This window comes from Microtus ochrogaster, linkage group LG9 (genome assembly GCF_000317375.1).
Source record: "Microtus ochrogaster isolate Prairie Vole_2 linkage group LG9, MicOch1.0, whole genome shotgun sequence".
NCBI classification, from domain to species: domain Eukaryota; kingdom Metazoa; phylum Chordata; class Mammalia; order Rodentia; family Cricetidae; genus Microtus; species Microtus ochrogaster.
The window spans coordinates 29,579,184-29,599,657 of NC_022034.1; the positions used below are offsets into that span (position 1 = coordinate 29,579,184).

At 43.9% G+C, this 20,474-nt stretch overlaps 1 protein-coding gene across 2 annotated transcripts in view; it reads right to left on the bottom strand.

Annotated features, from left to right (window-relative positions):
* Positions 1–13,983: 13,983 nt before the first annotated feature.
* The window catches only part of Qrsl1 (QRSL1, glutaminyl-tRNA amidotransferase subunit A), a 33,696-nt gene continuing 27,205 nt past the window's right edge, over positions 13,984–20,474 (bottom strand). For both annotated transcript variants that reach the window (XM_013352388.2, XM_005363588.2), the window contains 6 exons: positions 20,066–20,241; positions 19,873–19,985; positions 17,295–17,487; positions 16,535–16,652; positions 15,670–15,875; positions 13,984–14,547 (listed from right to left, as the gene is read on the bottom strand). In XM_013352388.2, the coding sequence (XP_013207842.1) occupies positions 14,327–14,547; positions 15,670–15,875; positions 16,535–16,652; positions 17,295–17,487; positions 19,873–19,985; positions 20,066–20,241 (1,027 nt within the window). In that variant the 3' untranslated portion in view covers positions 13,984–14,326. The remainder of the gene's footprint in view (positions 14,548–15,669; positions 15,876–16,534; positions 16,653–17,294; positions 17,488–19,872; positions 19,986–20,065; positions 20,242–20,474) is intronic.

The following is a 20,474-nucleotide window of genomic DNA, read 5'->3' on the forward strand; positions in this document are numbered from 1 at the left end:
GGTGGCTGAGTCCACCCCATTCCTTGGCTTCCTGAGAGTCTAGCTTCATGGTGGAGGTACTGGTCAGAGCCACATTTTTTGTCACAACCCTGAGGAGTTTCTATGTCCACACCACCACCAGGAAGCATGCTGCCAGTTACTCATAAACACCATTTAAGTGTTTGGTGGCAGGGCCTCTTAAAAGAGCGGTGAGGTTTTTGCAGCTAACGCTGAATCAGGAAGCCTTTCTTAAAGGAGCCATGCCTCTGCTCCCTGCCAGCAAACAGAGCCTACAGGAGTAATGATGGTGATCAAGAAGTTCTACTTGACTTTATTCTTGTCTGTCTAGAATCCTTTTTTTTAAATTTTTTTTTCTCAGACTTTATGTGGAAATTCTTGCCAGACGTTTGGGCACCATTTGCAGATGGAGACTTCACTTTTGTCTTCCAGCCACCCAGACCCGAATAATCATACAGAAACTATATTAATTACACTATTTGACCAATGACTCAGGCATAATTCTAGCATATTTAGCATATTTCTATTAACCTATGTATTGCCATGAGGCTGTGGCTTACTGGTAATGTTCTGGTATCTTTCTCCTTCAGCAACTACATGGCCTCTGCTTGACTCCACCTACTCGTTCTATATATCTCTGTTTGGATTTCCTGCCTGGCTTTACTTTGCTAAACTATTGGCTGAAACAGCTTTATTCTTCAAGCAATAAAAGCAACACATATACAGAAGGACATCCCACATCAACTGAGTTTGACCCCAGTCAGCAGATGATTTAAGATGGAGGCCCCTATTCAGGATAGAGTCTGTGAATCTAAGTAGGTTTTCCTAGGTCCTCACATTCTCCCCTCTGAATGGTCACTAAGAGTTCCAATCATGAGACTCTTTCAAGTTCTGTAACTTCCCTGATCTCTCTGTGAAGGAACTGATATTGGGTGCACATTACCATCCATTGAATGGCCTCCGATCTTTCTTTTATAAACTGTACTAACTTGTTTAAATGCAAAGCCCAAAAGTGAGTAACATGGCCAGGATATCGAGTGGACCCAGCAGGGTAGAAACCAAGTTAGTAAGCCAAGATTCAAGCCATCCTTGACCGGTTTCATAATCTCTTCTGCACTTGGCCAATCCTTCTCTAATTTTAGCTATGGACGCTCTGACCACACCTGAATGGTAAACATAGAAACAGCATTCCTTGCCCAGTGTTGCACATAGTCCTTCCTGTTGGAGAAAGATGAGGTCTAAGCCCTACCTCTTCTGCATCACAGCTTCTGCTAACGATGTTAAGGATTCCTGGAGGTGAGAGATGGAAGTTTCTAGTCGTTCTATATCTAAATTGATGGCTTCACACAGGTGGGAATAATGTTGATGCTGGGTGATCAGAGAGGCAGTCCCTGTCCCTACCCCTACTAAACTAGCTCCCAGCAGTATGCTCAGGGCTAGGACTGTCCCCAGTTCCCTCTTGACCTTGTATAAGCCCCCTTCCCATGTGCTATATAGGTCCTCCTCCGGGTGATTAAAAACTATACCTTCACACAAAAGCTCTTGGTCTTGTTAAGGACCAGAGTATGGGCACAAGATGTCAGTCTTGTGGAGGAAGCTCATCAGGTGTCACTATGGTATCCCTGGGGTTTGGGAGCATCAGGGTCTCATTGCAGAGGAACTATTGCTGAGGGGTGACCTTCCCTATACAGAAGCCTTGGCCTGAGATCTGCTGTAGGGTCAACCGTGCCTTAGGTTGTTAAAAGCAGTAGGTACAATCTGAGGCCTGAGCATAGGTTCCTATAATGACAATTCCTTCCAAACAAGGGAGGGCAGCATCATAACAAAGCTATGGACTAGGTATTTGGTGGAATTTAGTACTAGGAATGACTGGTTGAGGAGTGCCAGCAGTGGGTCCTCCTCCTCAGTTTGGACAGAGTCAGTCCGAGGGTTCCTGGTAACTATAGGAATAGGTATATTAGATCAGATTCCTAAGGTATGCATGGCTTTTGGATATGGGGTGCTTGGCCTGGGTGCTTTGAGGGCTTAGGGGATTGATCAAATTGTTTGGGTCTATTGCTGTCTTGGGGGGTCTGCTGCACCATCCAGACCATGAAGATGGCACCTAGGTCCGAGGTCCCCAATGAGCCCCCATTCAACCATATGCCCCACATGCCCTTTTTCCCCAGGACTTCACCAGCTTGCCCTCCTGGGTAAATTGTAGGTTTATTGGGTTACAGTGGCCCTCAAATTTTCTATTCTGCTTATTCTCTCTACAAGTGGGATTCAGCCCCTTGGGCCTCTTGAAGGTGATGTAGTCTGACGTATATGGCGGGATCCACCAGACTGGTATTGCTTTTATTGGTTAATGAATAAAGAAACTGTCTTGGGCCTGTGCAGGGCAGAATAGAGGTAGGCAGGAAAAACTAAACTAAATGCTGGGAGAAAGAAGGCAGAGTCAGGGAGACACCATGGAGCCACCAAAGGAGAAAGATGTAAGTCATAAGCCAGAACCTTGCTGGTAGACCACAAGCTTCATGGTAAAATATAAAATAATAAAAATGGTTTAACCAAAGATATAAGAGCTAGCCAGCAATGCACTTAAGTGGTTAACCAAGCAGTGATTTAAATACTATAGTTTCTGAGTGGTTATTTTGAGTCTGGGCAGCTGGAACAACCAAGCGGCTTTCCTACAACAGACTAGCAAGCACAGAAACAGGACTCAGTTCCTGGTTAAATGTCCTGGACACACATAAAAGCAGAGATTTTGGATGAAGGCATCGCTCCAAGTTAATTGAAGGAGTTTTCCTCAGTCCAAGGTTAGGTCAGGGAACCAGGTACCCTCGGGGCTGGTGTGACCAGTTTGTGTCAGTACTTCTCCTGTAGCTGTGTTGATAAACTGCCATGCCAGATTCAAAGGAGAACGTGGGTTCTCTGCAACTAAGGCATTATTAGGTACAACCATCAACGGAAACCATGTTACTGCTTGCGTCACACTCAGAGTTTGAGGGGATTGTCTGGATCTGTGGATACCTCCCATCCCTAGCCCTGATGGTCTTTCTTGAGTGCGAAGGGATCAGCAGGTCTTGCTTGGGTGTAGTAGACCCAAGTGACAATGCCATAAGCCTTGGTAGCAGTGAGCATGGGTTCCAGTGGCCCCAGGCAATGTCTCTTAATATAGACCCAGTCCCTTGGTGTATGGTCTGGTGTTCAGGGGGAACACCAGATTCATAGAGGGCCCTGAGGTTGGGCCAAGCTTCCTTGTTAGCCAGTTCAATCCCTCATATAGCAATGAGGAGATCTTGGTCCGGTGATGTGTCCTGCAAATCTGACCTGGGCCAGGATCCCAGAGCAGTTGTGCAGGGGTGGTCCCAGGTCAAGACTGGACAGTAGAGTAGCCGGATTCAGAAATGGGTGTACCTGGAAAGTTATTCTGGCGGGGCTAAGCAGTAGAGTCTGATAGTGAGTCATTCTGGCATTGCTCAGCCACCGATTGGGGGGCTGTTTGAGAACTCCATCATGGCATGGGGGTGGTTATGGTGAGGCTTTGTCCCAGGATCTGCTTGTCAGCATTGTTGACCAATTGGGCCACAGATGCTATTGTGTGGAGGAGGGGTGGCCACCCAGCTGCCACAAGGTGCAGTTTCTTTGACAAGTAGGCTACTGACCATTGGCAGGGGTCAAGTGCTTAGGTCAGGACTCCCTTGGCTATCCATTTGCTTTCATCTATGTAGAGGTGAAATGGTCTGATGGACCCAGTGATGGATCCAAGAGCAGGCGTTGTTTGAGTTTATCAAAGGCCAACTGGTGGTCCTTAGGTGAAATCCCACCCTTCTTTGGTGGCCTCCTATAAGGACTTGACCAATTCTGCAAAGCCTGGGATCCACAGGTGACAGAAACCCATTGAACCTAAGCACTTTCTCACCTAGTAGGTGCTGGGTCTTAAGTACTGTCTCCTTCCGTGCATCCGAGTCACTGCTGCTTGCAGATTTGGGCTTTCTTGGCCGAGACATGATACCCTAGGTCCCCCAGGGTTTGCAGTAGCTGCTTAGTCCCAGTCAGTCAGGTCTCTCGTTCTGCGGCTGTAGCCTGTAGGTCATCAGCAGACTGCAGCAGACTGCAGCAGACTGATATCTGTGTTCTGTGCCCAGTACTTATGCAGGTCCTCATGCACAGCTTCATCAACGATGGTGGGGAAGTTTTTGAATTCTTGTGGTAGTATAGGCCTTGTCAGTTGGCTACTGATTTCAATCTCTGGGTTGTGCCATTTGAAGGTGAAGTACTGTTGGCTTTTGGGAGCCAGAGACAGACTGAAAAAGGCATCTTTTAGGTCCAGGACAGTATACCATTGCTGATCTGGGGGCAACAAGTGAGTAGGGTATGCTGGTTAGGCACTGAGAGGTGTATGTCAATCTCCTTGTTGTTGACCACCTGCAAGTCCCGGACCAGTCTGTAATTATTGGTATAAAGTTTCCTGATAGGTAGCAGGGGTATGCTCCAGGACGACTGCATAGGCCTGAGGACACCAAAGTCCAGTAGCATGCTGATGTGTGGTGTGATGCCCTTCTTAGCCTCTAGGGGGATGGGGTACTGATGGGCCTAGACTGGTTCTGCCCCGGCTTGACTTCCACATAGATGGGGGCGGGGAGTAGGATGTGTTGCCAGCCCCATTCTCCCTGTTTTGGCCCAAGCTGATGGGAACTCCTGAAGCAATCTCTCCAGCTGGGGGTCAGGCCCAGTGGTTACCTGATGCAGCCTGTACTCTTCAGTCAACTACTGGTTGAATGGGTTTCCCATCTTCATTAATCAGTTTAGCTCCTAGTAGAGAGATATATCTGCACTGTCATTTTGGTTAGTAAATCATGGCCCAACAAGGGGTACAGACATTCTAGAATTGCCAGGAATTAGTGGGTTACCTAGCCTCTTCTCAAGTGCACTGTTCTTTGGGTAGTTCATGAATAAGGTTTGACTCTGGTGGTACCCTGAACCCAAGTCTTTTTTATCTGTCCTGGATCGATCAACTCTCAGGAGAACTGAGTTCTGAGTTCCTGGGGTTCATCATGAGGTCAGCTGGTCTCCCTTCCACTCTTAGGGTTACCCTGGGCTGGGGGAAGGGGCCAAATCCTATCTCCCCTAATGGTGTCCGTACCCCACTAGACTTTAGTACTGCCTCTAGCCGCCTTTCGGGGGCGTCCTTTAGCCCAGTGCCCTTCCTATTTACAGTAGGCACATTGATTCTTTCCCAGCCGGGGCCTTTCTTTGTTATCTCTTAGTTTCTGGTCCCTCTCTCCAGCCATCAGGCATCGCGATTGCCTCTGGTGTTCTTCATTTGCGTGGGAGCAGCGAGCAGCACACTAGCGAGGTGCTGATTCTTGGGCTACTCCTTTTTGACTTCCTTTTTCTCTGACTTATCCCTTCCAGTATACACTTTCTTGGCCACCATCACTAAATCCCTGCTACTCTTCTCTCTGAGGCGTTTTTGCCTCTGTAACTTTCACTTAATCTCTGGGGTTGATTGGTTAATGAAAGCCAGGGGCATTGCAGTGGCACTTGGTGTACACCTCCTGAGGGCCTCCTGCAGGCACTCCAGGGCTTTCCATTTGCTCCCGTACTCGTTGCTTTGAAACCCACCAATAGAATCTGGTGTTAGGCAAGGAGGCACCTTCTTCCTTCAGCCATGTTGTTGTCCTACATCAGGTGAATAAGGGTGGCTGCATCTATGACTCTCCAGTAGGACCCAGAGCCAGTTTCCAGGCCTGTTGTATTCCATCTCTCTCCTCTGTCATGAAGAGGACCTGTAACAGCTGTTGGCAATAGTCCCACGTGGGTTGATGTGTGAAAAGAATCGTCTCAAAGAGGCTAATCAGTCCCTTAGGGTTTTTGAGAAGGGTGCATTTTGGGCTCTCCAATTATAAAAATCACTAGCGGCAAAGCGCCAGCAGTGATATGGTTGATTCCCATCCTGGTCTGGGGATCCTGCTACCATGTGGAGAAGGATTGCTGTGTCAGAGTTGGCATTGTCTCCCCTATGACTGCAGGTCCCCACTGCAGGATGGCTGCACCAGGGGGAGGGGCCAGCTGCGGACTGCCGCACCAGGTAAGAAGTATGGGGGGGAGAGGGAAAGATTTCCTCTTCTGTGTTGCCTCCTTGGAGGATCTTTGCCTTGGGGGCCTAAGGAGTCTGGGTGGACCAGCCCACTTGCTGCTCCTTCCCCGCACCCTCCCGTTCCTGGGCAGCCAGTCCAAAGGGCAGCTCTATGAGCTGGTTGGCTGTCTCAGGCTCGCGGCTTTGAGATGGTAACCCGCTGGGTAAGAACAGTTTAATCCAGGAACTGGGGCCCTCCACCAAGTCCCTCCAGACCACTATGTAGGGCACTTGGTCGGGGTGCTCCGCTGGCAGTCTGAAGACAATTTCTTCTATTGCTCCTATGAGGGCCAGATTACCCTCAGGGGACCAGCCAACACTGTGAGCTGGCAATTCCGACCTACAAAAGGTGCCAAGTTTAGACTTTTTAATCAGAACTAAAAGATTGTGAGCATATACGTTTACATCCGGGTAGTGAACTAAGAGTAAGTCCAAAGGAGAGGAAGTTGGCTGTTCCATAGCCTTCATCATAGTCAGAAACACAGAGACACCACAGGAGTTCAAGGGCACAGGAAAAAAGTTTGCCCAAACAGACTAGAGGCAGAGTGACAAATAGAAAGACGGAATGTTGCCATGCCATGAGAGCGTCCCGCCCATGCCAGTGCACCCAAACACCATCCAGACCTGAGGCTTTCCACGGTCACTGTCAGGGTCTAAAACCTGTTTCACTGATCACAGCTGTCCAGAACATCTGCTCCAACGCTACTGATCACAATTACCCTCTCAGGGGCACCACAAATAAGAAATAGAGACCACTGGAATAAATGTTTAAAAGGAAATTGTAGAACAGGAAGAAATAAATTGGGGCGAAGGAGAGGAAGGAAGAATGAAAAAGGGAAACTGGAAGGGGTAAATAACATTAAATACCAGTCCAAAGGTCATATGGAAACCTACTGTGGTAGACACTTCCTAAAACACAGCTACACACATACATTAAAAATAGTTAAAGTGGAGTTAACCTATGGCAGGACAACAATGCACCCCCTAGACATCAGAGGCTAACAATAAAAAGATCAGTGCTAGGAAAGTGTTACTTCTTTTGGAGTTGCTGGCCAGTGAGGTCCCAAAGACCTCCAAACATCATAGGCTACTCCCAAGGCTTCTTACCATTCTCCAGAACTTGATGGTGAGAGGTTTTGCTGAAGACTCCATATATTTGCATCATAGAACATGTTGAAATCAAGATGGTACACAGGTACAAATTTCATTCCTACTGGCATCCATTCATTGTACTGGAAGGTATTATACAAGCTACTAGAGAAGAGAAGTAAGCATCAGTTATACCCATATGTAAACCCTGTGAGTTACAATAGTGACTGGATGGACAAGACATGCCCGCTACTGAAATAGTGGCACAAACATCATGGGAGTAACCAACCACTTTCTGATTAGATTTAAGGCCTGCTTCACAAGATGAAACTCATCTCTGGCACCATTATCAGGCTGAGAAATGTGGTTAGATGGGCCACAGGCCATAGAGAGAATCTACTACTAAACTGGAACATACTATGCTAAAATGGCATAATATTTTTAAAAAGTCCTAATGAGCTGGGTAGTGGTGGCACACGCCTTTAATCCCAGCATTCCGGAGGCAGAGGCAGGTGGATCTCTGTGAGTTCAAGGCCAGCCTGGGCTACAAGAGCTAGTTCCAGGACAGCTATGACTGTTACACAGGGAAACCCTGTCTCGAAAAACCAAAAAAAATAAAAATAAAAATAAAAAAAACCAGTCCTAATGACTTATCATTATACCACAGATTAAGTCACCTCTCAGTTTTCACCCCTCACCAGAGAAACTTATGTTTGCTATAGATGATGATTAACAGAGTACCACAACTGGCCAAAGGTGCATAAAACAAGAGACTGGTGGGACATTACTGTCAGAAAAGAAATCCCTAGAGCATCAACACAGACAGTACCACTCACACAGTTCATGGGTCAAATTAACCACAAGAGCCCACTGTATAATTGTTTACATATATACATACTGCTAAAGTGAAATAAGAAAATTTTCTTAGCATGGGGCTGTTTTTATATCTAGAACGGTTTGGCAAGCATATAAGACCATAACTTGGAAATATTATTGTGATTGATTAAAAATAAAAAGATAAAGCCTCAGTTAGATGCAGTTGGTTATAGAACTAGGGACTTCCCATCAGCCCAACCCCAATAAAGCAAAAGGTCATCACACTTCACCAAATAAAGCAAGTAGCTAGCTGGAGTCAACCAGGAACTTCTTGTATAGCAACTTCCTCAAAGATAAAAATCTTCCATGTTGGAGGGAGGCTACTTACGACACAGGGTGTTCTAAGGGAAGATGAAGCAGTCCAACCTGCGGGGGACCCACTGAGCTCAGGAAATAAATAACTCAAAGGCTTCAGGAAGTCCCTGAAACCCAACAGATACACTAGACTCCTTCTTCTCCAAGCTTGTATAACCAGTAAGGACTGCAGCGCTGAGAAACACTCTCAGAGAAGCCAACCCACCTAAAAGGGCTCAGAGCAGCAGAACAGCCAGGAAGAGGCAGAAGACCCAGAGAACTACATGGATGAGACATTTTCTGACCTGTGCTGCCTGAAAAGCATTCAAGGGCTCTGAGTTTTCGGGTTCCATGAGCTGCCAACCATGCTGGGATGGGCTTCAGGGATGCATCTCTGGGCTATTTCTGCTCCTGTATTAACTGCTCACCCATGCTCCTGTAAGCAACCCCAACAAAACCCATTGGTTTACAAAGCTGAACTTGGGTGGTGTCTGTTCTTTGATCTGTTACAGGCATCCTATCTGGGGTATGTAAATGAAAATTTTTATCCTCCATGGTCCCACAGCAGTTTAGTCCCAGATAAACACATAGAGGCTTATATTAATTATAAACTGTTTGGCCTACTGCTCAGACTTATTATTAACTAGCTCTTACAACTTAAATTAACCCATAATTCTTATCTATGTTTAGCCATGTGGCTTGGGACCTTTTCTCAGTAAGGCATTCTCATCTTGCTTCCTCGGAGTCTGGCTTGCAATTGCATCTCTGCCTTTCCTCTTCCCAAAATTCTCCTAGTCTGGTCATCCCGCCTACACTTCCTGCCTGGCCACTGTCCAATCAACAGTATTAAAACAATACAAGTGACAAATCTTTACAGTGTACAAGAGCATTATCCCACAGCAGGGGTGAGTAGATGTTTGTTCAGGTTGTCCCAAAAATAGTGTCACACAGTACTTCTCTACTGTGCTACTGTATCCAGCCTCTACAAGCCTGCCACTAAGGCAGTGGGGAACCGTCTGAACCTGTTCTGGCTCCAAGTGCTGTGATATTATCATTCTTTTCTAAAAGAAATTATTTTGTATAAAGTTTTAACAGTATACTGCTAAAGCATGACTTTTCTCTTATTCGGTCTTTAAAGCCCCCATTCTCTCCCACTCAAAACATCTGCTCTCTTATAATTAATAAAACTTGTTAAAACTATTCAAATCAAATTCAAAAAGCAGAAATTCCCCTTGCATTTTCCTAAGGGAGATTACACTCGTGGAGTCCAAGATTAAGCCAAACTAAGCTATACTGGGAAATAAGAATCGGAAGAGTGGTTCCTTGGGGAAGGGAGATGGAAGAGAGTCATGAAGAATTTTACAGGGATGATGGGCTGATAGCAATGGTTTATACAAAGATTGATAGAAATCTGGGTTAGATAGGTTAATGCTGACTGCAAACTCAAGAAATACATGCATAAGATTTGTGCATTTTATGGTATGTAAATTTTATATAAAACAGTTATATATTGGGTTCAAAGTATAATATGAATGAGAAACATATTTTGATATTTATTTAAATAGGTAGATGAATGAAAAGAGATAACAGATCACATGATAAAAACGGGCATTGTAAAATGTCAGTTATAGAGCATAGGTGGTGGGTAGGTGAGTGTTGACTGCCTTGATTTTAAATAGTTGGATAAAATACAGAGTGAAAGGGAACCCAATACAAAGATCTCCTCACTCAATTGCTTCTTTTCCTATTGCAGAATTCATCTTCAGCACCTAGAAATCATTCTTGTTGTCCCCCCTCCCATCGATTTTAATAGCCTTCGTCTAGTTGTGAATACTCCCAGGATAAAAGTTTGTAATCATTTTATCCCTGTTCTCTGGTACAGTTAAGTTCGAAATGCTAATTCTCGTTTTCCAGTGTCTCACCATTCAAACCACCCTCATGCTGAATCAGTGACCCGAGTCCTACCGGCCATTTCCATGAAGAAGAAAAGCAGTTTCTTAAGAAATAATTTTGGTGTAACTTAAACAAGATAAATGTCTTCAGACATTGTCTATAGAAGGGTTCTAGTGGAGTACTGAATTAGAGCTATAATGCCTCATTAATATAAAATTTTTCAGACTCTGAATCCAACTCCACTGCCTTTTCCTGTGCACGCTAGTGACTAGAAACCTTGGGGTACTCAGTGCATTCTTACCATCAGAGCCCAGAAAGTATTCCACAGTGCGTGTTAAAATGGCCAGGTATCACTTGGCAGAAATCTTCCATTATTCTTATTTTCCATTTTCTTGTAGGCCCATCTTGTAACCAATTTAACTTGGCAGATTCACCAGTGTGAAAGTGCTTATGATCAGATGTCTCATGGGTGCTTCATTAATGTCTTTTCCTGATGGATGTACAGTGAACATTAGTAACATTTACCTTAAACTTTTTCTGATAATGTAATTGTAGCTAAGACACGGTATTCTTGAGCTTCAATTATCTGTCTATATGTTGGATTAGGACATGATTTTCATGGAGAAGAATGTAGCTGTCTGAAAGTTTTCCCCATAGGGATGTGGGGTTGTCCCTTCTGAGGCTCCTCCATCCTGAGGAGTGTTCCAGCTCTGCACTTTGGCTGTCAGAGCCAAGAGACTTTGCAGATCTCGATGTTTCCAAATCACAAGGTAGCCAATTCTTCATTAAAAACATGAAATAGTTTAAAAATATGTAGTCTATCAGTTTTAAACTATCTCCAGAAGATACTAGATCACCAGGGAGGTAGATAAGCTTCCCAGTAAATTACAAATTGGCCCTGTGCCATTAGTTTATCCAACGTCTCTGTCAGAAAAGCTCAAGTCCATAGTCTTAGCTGTTGTCTTATAGCTACAAGTTTTGGAATGCACCCTTGTAGAAGTGGGGAGCCGCTTGTTTGTCCTGGCTGCCCGGCTAGCTTAGCCCCTTAGTAACCACACAGAAATTGTATTAATTAAATCACTGCTTGGCCCATTAGCTCTAACTTATTATTGGCTAACTCTTACATCTTAGCTTAACCCATTTAAATTAATCTGTGTATTGCCACGTGGCAGTGGCTTACCGGCTATGCTTTGGCAGCAAGTCTTACTCTGGTGGCAGATCCATGGTGTCTCCTGACTCTGCCCTTCATTCTCCCAGCATTCAGTTCTGTCTTCCCTGCCTACCTAAGTTCTGCCCTATCAACAGACCAAGGCAGTTTCTTTATTCACAGCACACAGAGGGAACTCCCGCATCACACCCTTAAATTTCCCCGACTCAGCAGCCGTATCAGAAAAAAAGCTGCGCAGTTTTAAAACGCAGCTTTCTGGCCTGTGCCGCCAGCATAAACTCGGCTATAAAGCATTTCAATGGCTTTTATGGGACTAGATGTTTGTGTTCCTGCTCAGGATCAGGAACAAAGTACTCTGAGACCATGCCTATGCTCCCCGCCTGGACAGACAGCAGGATCAGGCTTAGGCAGTCAGGAGAGCATGGCAGATTTCTGCCGCCATACACAGAGATGTTTCCAGGCTATGGTGTACAGCTCAGGGGTGTCTCATAGTGTCAGAGGGCAGTCACCAAAGTCAAAACTGGGTCTACCTGTTCTTTAAATTCCATGACTTTGGCCACCAGGATAGCTGCTGCGTAATTCCCCATCACACTACCATCCAGTCTTTAGTACCCTGGCTGTATCGCTCAGCCTTGCTTTTTAAATCATTTATTGATTTCTTCAACTATTTACTTTTAAAGATACTTTGTATTAATGAATTTTTTTTTATGAGCTGCCTAGAACCCTTTTGGATTTATATTCTATTGATGTATAAAGGGGAAAAAAACCTTTTACTTAACATTAGCAATTTAAAAATATTCTCAGGTTTCTGTTCTGGTACACATACTGTTTTTGAAATAACTAAGGCAAGCTACCTATCTTAAATGGCCTCATTGCTGGCACCATGTTTCCGCTGTCCTGCTCCCCTAATAGCCGGAAGTGGTATGACATGCTGGAATTTGGTGCTTGGGAAGCTGAGGTACAATTGTGAGTTTGAGGCAAATGTGATGGTCAGTGTTGTGATGGTCCCTGTTGGCTGTCATCTTGACAGGATCTGGCTTTCTCAGGATCTGGAACCACCCAGACATAAGACTCCAGCACATTTGAGGGACTATATAAATGCAGTCAGCTTCTGGACAGGCTTCTGAGGGACTATCCAGATGAGTGAGCCTCTGGGCAGGCCTGTGAGGGACTACCTAGGAGCTCTGTCTCTTTTTGGTCTGAAGATTTCGTAGAGGTAAGAGCTCTGTAGCTGACTGCTCTGCTTCTCTAATCTTCCAGCTTTCATCCCCTAATATCTGACTCCAGGTTTTTTTTTTTTCCTTAGATTGGGACAGGTGTGTGTCTGTGTGTTTGTGCGTGTTTGCTTGTTTTTAATATTACATTTAGCTCTTTCAACTAGGATGATTTCCTCTTAGTTATCTAAGTATTCCATGGGAACAGATCCCGACTATAAAATGACAGATTTACCTATTTCTTTCTGTATATGTTAAACTTTTGGGTTACCCAGAATCTCTTATTACACATTACATTTTTGCATGGATTCATAGTACTCAGAGCAAGGCCAAACTTTGCAGTTTAGCTGTTTGGAACTTTCTAGAACTATCATCTTTTAAACCCACCAGTTTTGATCTATGCTCTATGGTTGGTGGTACCTCTAAAAAATGTGAAATCAATAGATGTGGAGGGCCAAATGTAATATAGTTTTCTTATAGATATTTTCTTCTGTCAGGAATTCGGTTGAATTTGAGAGTACCAGCGAGCCTGGCACATAAGGTTTTACGTGCGATCAGACTGAACATCTGTGAGTGGGCGCGTCCCCTGAGGCGGGAAAGTGCTAATGACAGCAACAGGCAGGGTGAATTCCAGACAGAGCAGTCGGGCTCTGCCTCAGTATTTTCTCACATCCTTCACATTTATAAGCTTTTCTTACGAAGCAGATAAATTGATCACTGTAATTCAGGTTCCTACTTTCATTTATCAACAATATACAAGTGTCAACCTAAAATGCCGGATTAACGTGAGGTGACAAGTGTCCTAGCAAAGACAGAGATGTTCAACCATGACACTCCAGAGGACATTTTTATTAGATGTTGTCTAAGTGGGACTCAAGAGGTCCAAACAGAGAACACTGATGAAGCCGGTCAAGAGAGTACGGAATCGCCGAGACACTCCAGGGAAAGATGATCTTATGATGTCATCTCTGGCACCCTCACCAGGGTCTCCTCACACGTTCACACCGTGTGTCCCTTGGGCATTTGGAACCTTCCACCCTGAGATTAAGAGGGAGGTGATCCAGTGTGACCCAGAGCTGTGCTTGCTCTGAGAGAGGCGAGGCAAGGAGGAAGTCCTGTTATTTTACCTCTGTTTCCACAGAAACTGGCTGAGGAGCTGCAGCCTCGTGTGGTTCTGGGCCTAGCGGGGCACACTTCCTCATATGTCCAGTGCTTTTGTCAGGGCAGGTCCTGTCTGCCTGCGTGCATTTCTCACACCGCTGAGGCCACTGCAGGACCAACTGCCTGTCAAACCACACCAGTCACCTCGGGAGTCAGACATTTATTACTAAACTTAGTTTTACTCTAATTTCTGTTCTTTGTAATGAAAATTATGCAGAATGCATTGTTTTTATGACCTTGAATTTTGTGTTATAGTAAAATTCAATACTTGAATTTAACTGTTATTTAATGAATGTATAAACATTACAATGAACATCACAGGGATTTGAAGAAGTGATTCCCAGGACAGACAGTGTCGACAGTGACCTAATCACATGGCTGAGCAAGATCACTGGGCACTCTAGAGAACAGAGCCTCTTAAGAGTAAGGTGAACGGCATGATCTGGGGGAGAGGGGTTCAGTCCAATGGCAGAGGGCTTGCCTGGCAAGCCAGAGGCCCAGCGTTGATCACTATTGGGTTAGAGAAACAGAAGTTAACTTTCCATTTTCAAGAACCAACGAGCCATCATCCATGAGGTCTTGCAGCTGAATAACAGGAAACTGCACTTGTTTTTCAAACCATTTTGCAACTGTCAAAAGTTGCTGGTCACAAAATGCTCGTCCGATGAACTGCAGTCCTATTGGTAACCCTTGGTTTGAGAGGGCCACAGGGACACTCACTGCTGGTAAGCCTGAGGAAGAGAAAGAAGTCATCAACTGGTGAATCCTCTTTCCCTGTGCTTGTAGATAAAGACAGATTAAGGCTTAAACTATGATAGCTAGCTGCGGTGGCCCTTGCCTTGCCTTTAATCCCAGCACTCAGGAGGCAGAGGCATGTGTATCTGTGAGTTTGAGGCCAGCCTTGTTTATATAGTGAGTTCTAGGACAGACAGGTCTATGCAGCTAAACCCTCTTCTCAAAAAAAAAAAAAAAAAAAAAAAAAAAATGGGTGGTGGTAGCGATCTCTTTTAATCCCAGCACTTGAGAGGCAGGGGCAGGTGGATCTCTGTGAATTTGAGACCGTCCTGGTCTACAGAGTGAGTTCCACCTCTCCACCAATTCCTGCCTCCAAGTTCCTGTCCTGCTTGAATTCCTGTTCTGAATTCCTCTGATGATGAACTGGGATGTGGAAGAGTAAGTTACTTTCCTCCCAGACTTGTTTCAGTCATATTTCATTGCAGCAATGGAAACCCAAAATAAGACACACAAATTGCTTAGGGAATGATCTGGCAACTATCTTTTCGTTTTCTTTTGGTTTGTGTGTGTGCACATGAATACATCAAGAAGACCTTGGCGCTGGTCCTTGCCTTCCATTGGATCTGAGTCGAGGGCTCTCGCTCACTACTGTGTATAAAAGCTACCTGGCCAGCTGACAGGGAGTCTCCTGTCTCCACCTCCCATCCTGCTATGGGACCACTGGGACTACAGATACATGCTATTCCATCTGGCTTCATGTGGGTGATGGGGATTTCAACTCTGGTCTCTGGTCCCTGCTTATGTGGCAAGTGCTTTACCCCTGGGCCTCCTCCCCAGCCCTATGAGCTATCTTCCTAAGTAAACAAATTAGCTTCCTAAATTGTGAACAGTGATTGTAACTGCTTCCTGACGTAAGAAGTATGTGGTTTTCTGCTAAAAAATGTCTATTTAACCCAATTATAAAAATACCACATACTGGTTAAAAATGTGCATGTACAACACATACGCATCCCGCTCAAGTGTTCTAGAAGGAAACAATCCTGCTAGAGCCTGAATTGAAGACCTGGGAGTCTGTCTAAACTTTGAAAAAAACCAAACCATCCTTAAGGAATCTTCACCTGCCATATTTACAGCCTGTGTAAAAATATCATCCTGGGCACTCCGCGTCCTGTTGTCCTCTTTGATGAACTCCAAGTATGGCACTGCCTCAGTCAGGGTGGTGGGAGTTAGCAAGACATCCACACCAGAATCAAAAACATTCACGAAGTCCCTTAAAATGAGGCGCCTCACTTTCTGTGCTTTGACGAAATAATTCTCATAATTTCTGTGGAAAAATACAAAGCTATCTTAAAGACTTTTTCTGTTTCTGTTTTGTTTTGTTCTCTTACATTAGACATATTAATGAGCCACTGGATCCATAGCTTTCCCATTAGGGACCACTAAGACTATTACTATTACATATTTACTTTGTGGGGAGGGAACAAGGAAGGAATGGGCAGAGGGCTGAGGACAAGCAGCCAGAGTCACTTCTCTCCTGCCAGAGTGTGGATCTCAGGAATTAAACTCGAGTCATCAATCAGCCTAAAGTGCCTTTACTTACTGAGGCATCTTGCTAGCAAGTGCTATTTTATTTTTTGAGACAGGGTCTTATTATATAGTATGGCTGGTCTAGAACTCACTATGTAGAGATCCTAGCTAGTGCTGGAATAAAGATCTGGTGGGAAGCAGGTTCCATCATGGAAAGCACAGTGTTGCAGTTTGGTATTTTATGAATACCAGGAAGGCAGAGATAATTAAATGAAGGATGCTCAAGCACTATTAAAAGATTCCCTAGTAATGGGATTTCAAGCTATTGATGTTGGGCATCAAACCTGGGGCCTTAGACATCTGGGCAAGGACCCTGCTAGCTGAGCCAGTATATTTCTAGATATGAAAATTTTAAGGTTTCAAGAGTAGCAAAAATTCTTAAAGCAATTGTCTTACTCTTTTAATAAGAAAAAGTTTCCTGAGAGAATTCTTCCTCTCACCACGTCATTGAACCCTTCTTGTCTGGTTGCAGCATACATGGCTTCAGTAGACACATCAATGCCAGACCTGTGACCTAAGAACAAGAAGTAAACATTACTAGAAAAAGAATTAAAAGTTTGCCTCTAGTATGGTTCTTAGAGAACTTTCCTGTCCAATTTCCTTTTCTTTATTTGCATTGTGACTGACTGACCAGTTAATTATGGGACTTAACCATGGAGAGAAAAGGGCCATAAAGACTCTATCATCCATCCATCCATCCATCCATCCATCCATCCATCCATCCATCCATCCATGTGCCCATCTATTCATCCACGCATCCATTAATCATCCATCCATGTAGCCATCCATCCAACCATCCATTCATGCATCCATCATCTATCCATCGAACCACCTACCCACCCACCCATCCATCTGCCCATCCATCCATCATCTATTCATTCACCCACCCACCCATCTATCCATCCATGCAAACTTTGATTGAGTTCACCTTGTAAGACATCAGATGAGGTAGGCGCACAAAGATAATCCCTTCAAGAATTTCCCTTTAGTCCCAAGAACAAAATATAAGAAAGAACTGTGATGAATATAAGTTCAATATTAAAATAATAAAAGGAAAAAAATGATTTATTGATTTGCCTTCCTGAATCATTATAATAACCAGTATGTGAACCTTTCAAATGTCTGAGGTATCCTAACCACAAAGCAGCCAGCTCACCATATTGTAGCCCATCAAATCTTGCCATATTCGATGCCACTTCTGATGTGCACAGCACATGGTAGCAGACTATTGAGTAGCAGGTGTGTGGCAGGGAGACTTCAATCACTTTGGCACCCTCAGACTTAAAGAGGTCAGAAGCTTGGGACCAGAGAGACCGTATCTCACTCGACAACTCTGGTACCAGATATTCCTTAGAGGAAAAACAAAACACAGGAAAGTCTATATAGACTCATAAATATCTGTATACGAAAATCGTTGGCAATCCACTACACTGAGACACTGCTAGTACCGCTGGTAGGTACCTAGAAAGGCTAGACTAGAAATGCTGATGAGCCGTGAGCACAGCACAGTACTGTAGCTGGGCATAGCAGTATAAAGCTGGGTGATTTGGTTGGGACTCATATCTGTTAATTGTTCACTACATCTCAAATACTCTGCAGATATTTTTTAGAGGTTCTTTCAGTTTATGCTTTTCACACCCCACTACATAGGTATCATCATTCTTCATTTTATGGATGACAAGTATTGAGAATAGGAAAGTGAAGTAGCACTCCATCATGCCTACATGGGATCTAGGACTCAATGAGATTCACTTCTAAAGCTTTGGTCTATCCTGTCTTTTGTTTGTTTCTTTTTGTTTTGTTTTCCAAGACAACGTTTCGCTGTAGTTTTGGAGCCTGTCCTGGAACTAGCTCTTGTAGACCAGGCTGGCCTCAAACTCACAGAGATCTATCTGCCTGTCTCTGCCTCTCGAGTGTTGGGATTAAAGGTGTGTGCCACCACCGCCCAGCTAATCTATCCTGTCTTTTAAAGAAAGTACAGATCTTTAATAAAAGTCTTTTTAAAGTAGCAATTCTTTTTTTTAAATATTTATTATGTATACAGTATTCTGTCTGTGTGTATGCCGGCAGGCCAGAAGAAGGCACCAGACCTTACTACAGATGGTTGTGAGCCGCCATGTTGTTGCTGGGAATTGAACTCAGGACCTTTGAAAGAGCAGGCAATGCTCTTAACCATCTGAGCCATCTCTCCAGCAGCAATTCTTTACAGTAGGGTGTCACCTGATAATGTCTGTGGATGCTTTGACTGTAGAGTTGTAGCGGTGAGGAATTTTATGGGACAGGGTGGAGGCCAGGGATGCAAAAGATGATTTTCTACCACAGAACCTTCCAGAATAAAATATCAGTGATGCCAAAATTAAGAAGCCTCATTACTCGTTATTCCAAGTTGTTTTTCTAAAATATATTTTAAAAATATAGTAAATATTAATATATTGTCAGGTATAGAATTGGCTAAGTTGGTACACACCTAGATTTCAGCACTTGAGAGAGAGAAGCAGGAGGGTCACTGAGATGGAAGTCAGTCTGGGCTCAGCAGTTTGGAGCTCTTATTTCATTTGAGTTTAGTTGCCAGCCACATCTGTAACTCCAGCCCCAGGGATCAGATGACTCTGGCCTTGTGGGCACTTGTACTATGTATATATAGCCACATGCTGATACACACACACCTACATATAACTTAAAATAATAAAAGGTGTTGGAGAGATGGCTCAGCAGTGAAGAGCACTGAATGTCCTTCCAAAGGACACAAGTTCTACTCCCTTGTCTCCCTTGTCAGACAGCTCAAACCAACTGTAACTTCACCTCCAGGGCATCTGATGCCCTCTTATACCTCCACAGGCACTAGGCCCACACACGGTACCAAATAGACATACAGGTAAAATATCCATACATATATATAGCTTTTTAAAAAATAAATTAAAATTTAGATAAAAACTGACAAAAACATAATCCCAGCACTCGGGAGGCAGAGGCAGGTGGATCTCTGTGAGTTTGAGACCAGCCTGGTCTACAAGAGCTAGTTCCAGGACAGGCTCCAAAACCACAGAGAAACCCTGTCTCGAAAAACCAAAAAAAAAAAAAAAAAAAAAAAAAAAAAAAAAAAAAAAAAAAAACCTGACAAAACATGCACGCACAGACAACAGACGCATAGACACACACACACAGGTCTGTTTTTTAACTTTAAAAGTGTCAGTAATTTATTTCTTACATGTATAGATTATTTCTATTGTAATTGTATAGTCTAAATGGCAATAATAAAAATAAATGCAATAATATTTAGTGGGACCTTACTAGAAAAGGTATGTCTATGTCTTTTACATCTGGGATCAGCAAACTGTAACCACAAGTAAGATGTAATAGTCATCCACTTTTAAAAAATTTTATTGGTACACAGACATATTTCTTCATTTACATATCGCCTATGGCAGCCTTCACTTAAACAGCAGAGTTAAAAATCCCAGATTTAGGACCTACAAAGCCCCAAACAATATCACTTTCTTTCCAAGGAAAGTTTACAAGTTCTTGCTTTATAGGATAATTAAATTTAATCCCACAACCCTCAGGTCTGTATTTCTGTCGTCCTCTTCCACAAAGGGAGAAACTGGACTTAGGAAGAGATGTCACATAGCCAATAAAAGAGGGTACAGGGGTTCAAAACCAACCAGTCTCGCTCCTTAGTTGGTACTCTGCATTTGACTAGCCAGCTTTTCTGAAAAGCAATGAAAAGAAGTTACCTTTGGAATTCCTATGCAGAGTCTGCTCACATCCACCTCACTGGGAATCCTGGACAGTTTAATAGGATCTTGTACTGTGGTGGAATCTTTGGGGTCATGTCCAGCCAGAATACCTGCAAGAAGATATTCTTATGTGTGGCCAACATATTGTTTTACAGTGAGACTTTTGAATAATACGTAACCACAGAAATACCTAACACGATAGCTGTATCATCCACACATCTGGTGAAGATTCCTGGCACATCCATCGAGTTCACCAGGGGAATGAGGCCGTGACGGGAAACTAAGCCATAACTTGGCTTGAAACCAACAAGCCCACAGTGGGCAGCAGGGTTTCTGGTGGACCCTCCAGTATCTGATCCTAGAGCCCTGGGATTCAAAGAGAATTCTTTTTAGAGGAATGACACTCTCGAATTGCATTTGAAATCTACTATCTAAAAGTGTACTTTCCTTTAATGACACAGAGTAACCCATACTCATCTCAAAGGACTCATATGGTATAGAAAAGCACAAAGACCCCGTAACAAACACAGTTAACATTTTGGCAGATCCAACCCTTCCTCTTGCCTCTGCTTCCTGAGAGCTGGAATTATGGGCATGCA